Here is a 6,991-nt window from a genome sequence, read left to right as displayed (position 1 = left end):
GGGTTTATAAACATAATGTGCATGTCTAATTGAGTGTACAAACAGTGTTTTGTAATAAACATAGTCTTACAAAACTATGCAAGGTGTTGTAACTTTGTACACAGGGTTTAAACTTGTTAATCCTATGTGCAAGGCTTTGAAGAGACAAATGTAAAACTCTTATAAAACCTTTATAAACGCTTCTGCAGAAAGCGTTGCTAATTCAAATTTATCCCTACCTATCAAAATGACGTAGGAAACAAACGCATATGATGTGAAAGGCTTTGTATTTATGCAGCAAAAGCTTTTTAAACCCTTCTGCAACGTATTGAAACCTGCTTATAAATGTTTCGTAAAATATGTCCATACGAATCAAAACAACGTTGGAAACAATCCCCACAGTTTCAACAGGCTACTTTATACAGGGCTTAAACTTGTACATAATATGTGCATAGGCTACTAGGTATGGAAATGAAGTTTTCACACAATGGTGTGTAACATGGAGCTATGATGTAGGAATGCAGGCCTATGCAGCAACACAACACAGCACAGCACAGCAGCCAAGACTCATGGAACTGGAACGCTCACAATGTGTTCCGAGGTTACTGGCGGTTACTGCCACAGCTGCCAGAACAGAGGCGCTGATTGGCCGCCATCTCTTTAGACCCGCCCAGTCGTAGGCTCTGGTTGGCTGCTTGCCTGGTTCGCTGCCGTGGGCTGATGGCTGTCACATCGGTGTTGGGTCGCCACACCCTGCACTGGTATTGCTCATCAGAACAAAATGACAACTAGTGATACTGGAATCCTTTGGCTTGTGTGTGGCATTCACATAAAACTTGGCAAACAAGACGGGCACTGCAAGTCAAGTAGGAGAAGTAAAGGAGTGGAAGGTTTTTGTTATTGTCCTCACAGACAGTATCATAGCACACCTTTCAAAAGGGAAAAAAAGCTTACCACACACTTGGCTTTGTTCATTAACAGACAGGCCTACTTCTGACTTTGTTCATAATAACAAATGCAGTAGCCTTCTTTCCTTTCAGTTGTGTAACAGTCCTGCTTTTACCAGCCCCAGAAGCTGTGCATAGATTCTTGAAGTGTTGTAGTATCACAGCAGATGTATTTGAAAACACTTTAAGTCAACTATAGTGGCGATATTGTGCTAATACATGTTGTTGTTGTTGTTGTGTTCTTTCAACACTAAGCATGTAGCAACATACTCTATGGCAGACTGCTCAATTGGAAATAACACTGCAAATGTAACAGTAGGGTATAGCCTATCATAGATTGGAACAGGCAAGTCGAAGTCAAGTCAAGTGCTTTTATTTGTCACATACATTTCACATGTGGTGAAAAGATGAAGGGGTCATCAGCTATGCATGTAAATAAATAAAAAAACACATAGAAATAAACATAGGCTTCCTGTAGCCTATATATATAATTACAAATAACTGCACTAAAGAAATGAAGGTAACTCTAAAGCATGACATGCTAAAAGATAATTCTATCCTACTAAGAAATTACTAAAGAATAGCCTGAGTTTAACAACAGAATAAATGAAATGTGCAGAATTAAAAGGAGATGAGTCGCTAATATGTAAAAAAAAACATATAGTAAAAGGTTGTTTAAAATGTAGTTCAGCATTGAAACAGGCATGCCAAAGGGACCTAAACACTAAAACGAGTCCTAGGTAAAGTCTGCTGTCAGATAAGCGTCCAGGATATACGCAGACTGCACAAAACAATAATCTTTGTTTGTGACTTTGTTATCTAACCCCTATCTCAGGCCTATATGGTTAGGAGTGGCTAGCCATATAGCCCCATAATGCAGAGGTGGGAAAACGCAAGCCCGGGCCCGAGCCTCACGCGGTCTGTAGAGCCTTTTCAAGAACTTTCAAACAAGTGCAAGAAAGGACCAATAACAATGTAACAAGTAAGAAATAATAATAAAGGGATGATGTCATATGTAGGCCTACAGTTGAAACATCCTGAAACATTCTGTCTCTGTCCTCGAGACACATAATTGCAATTGCTTTGCATCTAGTGCATGTGAGGAAATGGCCAATACAGCTGACTTGAGTCATTTAATGAATTTACTGTTGAAAAAGGCAAGTGGTTTCTTCCATCAGTTATCTCTGGCCCACTTCCACACAGACTGGTATCTAGGACAATATGTCTTATTAACATGTCTATGCATTTCCGGGTACTAGTTGGATGTTCTTCCTTTTGCATGGGCCCTGTGTGTGTGTGTGTGTGTGTGTGTGTGTGTGTGTGTGTGTGTGTGTGTGTGTGTGTGTGTGTGTGTGTGAGAGAGAGAGAGAGAGAGAGAGAGAGAAGAGAGAGGGGAGAGAGAGAGAGAGAGAGAGAGAGAGAGAGAGAGAGAGAGAGAGAGAGAGTGAGAGAGAGATGCTTGGAGGCTCTCCTCTCCTGCGCTCTGGAATCTGGTCTGACCAGCCCAGCGACCCGACCCGACCGGGAGCGGCAGCCTGGGGCAGCATGACAGCCCCGCCCCATCACACGAAACCAGCACTGCTATAAGAACTCGCCGCGGACACAGGCAGTCAGACGGTCAGCACAACTCGAAAGACTGACAAAGGGGAAAACATAACGCGAAACAATACCCCAACAGAAGACAAGAGTTTAAGAGCTTTAAGTTAAACAAGTGCTGCATTTCTAATTCTTTATTTTCTTCACCTGGGAAACATCAACACAAACCCTTTGACAAAATGATGCAAATCGCAGAGACCTACACGCAGAAGAACTCCCTGTTCAACGCCATGAACCGCTTCATCGGCGCCGTCAACAACATGGACCAGACGGTGATGGTGCCCAGCCTGCTGAGGGACGTGCCACTGGAGAACGAGAAGCCAGAGATGGAGGTGGCCCCACCGAGCACGGGCAGCTATCTCCATGACGCCGAGGCAGACATGTTCAGCTACTACGTGCAGCTCAAGGCCATCCGCAACGACATCGAGTTCGGCGGCGTTCTGGGGCGCTCTATGGAAGAGATGAGGCGTAAGGAGAAGGAGAGCCTTGCGCACGAGGCCAACAACAGCCGCGCCAACAACGGCCACAACAATGACAACAATGACGCGAGCGAGGAGGTCGACCTCGAGCAGCTGTTCCGGTTCCACCTGAAGGGGCTTCACGGAGTGCTGTCCAAGCTCACGCGCCAGGCTAACGACCTCACCAACCGCTACAAGCAGGAGATTGGCATCGCGGGCTGGGGCCAGTGAAGCAGAGACTATTCCGCGACGCGCGCACCCAACCTGCACCTGCTGCTGCTGCTACTCCAACTGTTCGACTATGACCTCTTCTTCACGACAGAGATATGTTGGACATTTTGAAAAAACCGAGTTGTTCCAAGAACGAGTTAACAAAGGGATTGAGGACAGAACGAGATAAGAAGAACTGTCCGCTTCTACTCCTGCGCCCTCGCCTCGCGTCAATAGAACTGTTCTTCACGCGACGGCGACAGGGCGAACTCATTGACACCTCGAAACTTTCCACGATTTGCACTGTTTCCGTTTACTTCCGTTTGACAGACGATTAAGCCATGACACATTGACAATATTTATTTGCTAATAATAATTATAATAATAATAATAATGTATGATGTGCTGTACATTTTAATGCCTTGTTGTTGTATTGATGTTAAGACAATCCTTTAGGAGTAATTGTGCTGAAGACTGATGTCTTATGAAGCCAACTCTTTGAAAACCCACAGCCATGAATTTAACTGTGCTTGTGTATGTGAATGTGAGTGTGGTGCATAGCCTACACTGTAGGAGTGTCACGGGGTGTGTCTGCGCTCCTGACAGTTTGGATTATGTTCTACTACTTGACGCACATTTATGTCCTGTGTGTGTCTGGATGTGTGTGTGTTTGCGATGCTGCTGAGGTGTGTATGAAGCTATGGCTGCTGTACTCTGCCCATGACTGAACCCTCTGTGAATCTATGACCTGGATGTTCTGACTACATTCTGTAAATGACGACTTCCGCGAGATTCAGGCATCAACTTGTTCATCACAAATGTTTTTTTTAACCGTTTGTAAATGTCTTGTAAATATATTTTTTCACTGAAAATAAAATGTTTCATAAAACGTACTTACCTGCTCTGATTTCTGTTCTTCACACTGTGTGTTACATTAGGCTACATGGTAAATAACCATGCTTTTGGTAAGAATGATAGGCCTACTCATGTTTTTAGGTATTTCAACTTGATAAGGCACACTATAGGCCCTATATAAAGTCAAGTCGAGCCAAGTCAGTGTCTTCATGCACAGGTCATACAAGGAAATAGCAATTGCGTTAAGGTTATCCTATTAGGTTCAAAACAGACGCCGCCGTTGCTTGCACACACAAAACAAAATCAGTTTGTGATGTGCCTTCAGACTTTTTAACTGGAAAGTGGTGTGTCTTGGCTGATAAACAGCTTGAAAACCTCAGGCCGACAAATAGGCCTAAGGGGCCTACTGTTGTGAAGGAGATGGGCTTTAGATGAGAGGGCTGCATATCCCACCCTTCCACTCCCTACCACACTCCATGGCTGAGGTGCCCTTTAGCAAGGCACCTAACCCCAACCTCACCCCCCTCCAGGGACCGCAATCAACTGAGTGTGTAAGTAAGTGTAAGTCACTTTGGATAAAAGCGTCAGCTAAGGGTGATGTAATGTGGTCCCAGGCCCAGGAGGTCACAGCTCCCGACGGGGACTTACTGTAATGGTCCCAGGCCCAAGATGACGACTGGTATGACTCTGAGAAGCAGGACACTCATGCCCAAAAGTGAGGACAAAGGCCCAAAATTGAGGACACCAGAATCTCCGGGAAAAAATCCTCTTAATTAAAACTTTCATAGTCCATTTATTCCGTAATATTAGTGCCTGATTCATGCAAATGCAGTTCTGGGGTTCCACCTTTCCAATGAAAAGGCACATTTAGTTCTATTAAAATCTGTGTCAGTTGGGCCCTAAAGTGTCTGATTTCACGTGAAAGGACCCCCATGTAGCCTACTGTACAAGGTGGCAAATATATATGTTTTTATATTCTTTTCCTGCCAACCTACCGCGCCCCCCCCCCTTGCTAATGTGATGGAGATATTCCTGCGCAGTTCGCCCCCCTCGGGGCCGCGAACTCACCACCTCATCAATGCATCGGTTCGGCAATGGGATGCACAGTACGAGACCGCTGAGCTAAAGGGCCGGTGCGATAGCCCAACGCTCCCACACTGTTTTGAGGCTTCGGGAGGGAGGTTTAGGCCTACTAACCTTCCACGCCACATTCTGCTAGTTGGCCTCCGTTACACTAGCACCCGCCTGCCATCACCCAGGGGTCCCCGGCCCCCATTTTGAAAACCACTGGCATTTGTGAGTATCTAACTTAAGGTGCAAGGTACTGCATAGCATATAGTGTACGTAAAGTACATTAGTGCACCCCCTCCAAACTTAGGGTCCATGGCTCATATTTTCCACCAGTGAAACGCTGTAACAGTCATTGAAAAAACTCAACTACAATAGTACACCACTACAACTTTACAGCGGGTAGTGTTGATACATTATGAATTGGTCATTGCCATTCTAGTAACAGCAAGCTCAAGACAGGGACCATGTCCTAATGGGTTAATCTGCCTGTAATGCGAGCCCATTCTCGGGGGAAAATCAACTACATGCTTCGTGGTGCCGCTACGATATGGCCTCATTTTTCGTAGTTGGGCAACGCACGCTGTCGTCGAGAGTAGGTGAGAGAGAGCGAGTGAGAGAGAGAGACCACCCGAGCAGCGTGCCTTCATTCCGGGAGGGGAGCGCTGTCGTTGTGTCAGATTCATGCCATGTCTCCCTTCCTCCAACATTATCCCTAACCTTAACCCTACACCTAACCCTAACCCTAACCCTAACCTTAACCCTAACCTTAACCCTGACCCTAAACCTTAACCCTAAACTTAACCGTAAATCACTTGTTTGAAATGTTTGATTACCTTCGTTTCCAGTTAGCCTTCAGTCGCACTTGTTTGTTGACGTCCGTCCACAGTATTCTTCCCCCAGAACCAAACTACCCCAATTGTTAGTCCCCCCTTTCGTCGCCCAACCACGAGAAACGATGTTATTCGTAAAGGCACCACGAGGCTTAAAGTGGATTTTTTTCTATTTTTCTCGTAAAGACTTCACATTTGGCTCGAGTTACTGTTGGTAATGCAGTGGTCATCACTAGGGCTGTAGGTACAGTATGATGGAGTGACCTTCACTAGTGCTGTGGGACTGAGTCCTGGTGGGGCATATGCCCTACTTTATTGCTCTTTACTCTGAGTCAAAACAACACCCTCTCAATTTACTGAAACAACACCCTTGTGTCATAATAGCTCATAGGCATACTATAACCTTAATCTGCATTAAAATACTGTACATTAAATTAAAATACTATCTTAACTCTGCATCAAAATACTATATGACTTTACAAAACCTAAGGGAATAATGTGTACTCAAAGGTGAAAACTATGGCAGGCGTGTGTCTCTGTGTGTGTGTGTGTGTGTGTGTGTGTGTGTGTGTGTGTGTGTGTGTGTGTGTGTGTGTGTGTGTGTGTGTGTGTGTGTGTGTGTGTGTGTGTGTGTGTGTGTGTGTGTGTTGAGAGAAATATCCTTTTTAAATATCCTTTTTTAACCTATTTCCTTTTTATCAAAGCAGTTTAGTTGTTAGTAATTAGAGAATGCTTATAGTATGTGCATTAGTTTATAAATAGAAATCAGTGTTCATATTTGTGTGCATCATTATATTGGAAATATAATCCTATGTGGTTTCAACTAATAAACTTGTGAGTAACCATTTGTGTTTGTGACAGGCCTGGTGGAACTTTTAGTCCATGTAGAGTTTGGTTGACCCGTTCGAGTTTCTAACCTTATTTTAAAACCATTTGCTGTCTGTTTAGGAGCAGGGTCCGGCAGCAGCTTTTAACCTAATCTAAATTACAGGGACAGCCACAGACCGGTCACACTCCTCGTTGCCTCTGACCTGAAGGATGGATC

The 6,991-nt window shown here is 44.6% G+C and overlaps 1 protein-coding gene across 1 annotated transcript; it reads left to right on the top strand.

Moving 5' to 3' along the window:
* The first annotated feature begins 2,528 nt into the window (after positions 1-2,528).
* On the top strand, positions 2,529-4,077 carry mid1ip1a (MID1 interacting protein 1a). The gene has a single exon (XM_063214541.1). It carries the CDS (start codon positions 2,702-2,704, stop codon positions 3,209-3,211), a length of 510 nt encoding a protein of 169 aa, XP_063070611.1. The 5' UTR covers positions 2,529-2,701; the 3' UTR covers positions 3,212-4,077.
* Positions 4,078-6,991: the final 2,914 nt, after the last annotated feature.

The sequence above is a fragment of the Engraulis encrasicolus genome, chromosome 13 (assembly GCF_034702125.1).
Source record: "Engraulis encrasicolus isolate BLACKSEA-1 chromosome 13, IST_EnEncr_1.0, whole genome shotgun sequence".
In the NCBI taxonomy this organism is placed as follows: domain Eukaryota; kingdom Metazoa; phylum Chordata; class Actinopteri; order Clupeiformes; family Engraulidae; genus Engraulis; species Engraulis encrasicolus.
This window is presented reverse-complemented; position numbering and strand designations above follow the sequence as displayed.

Coding starts and splice junctions, on each gene's coding strand:
- mid1ip1a (XM_063214541.1), top strand. CDS start 2,702: ATGATGCAAATCGCAGAGACCTACACGCAGAAGAACTCCCTGTTCAAC.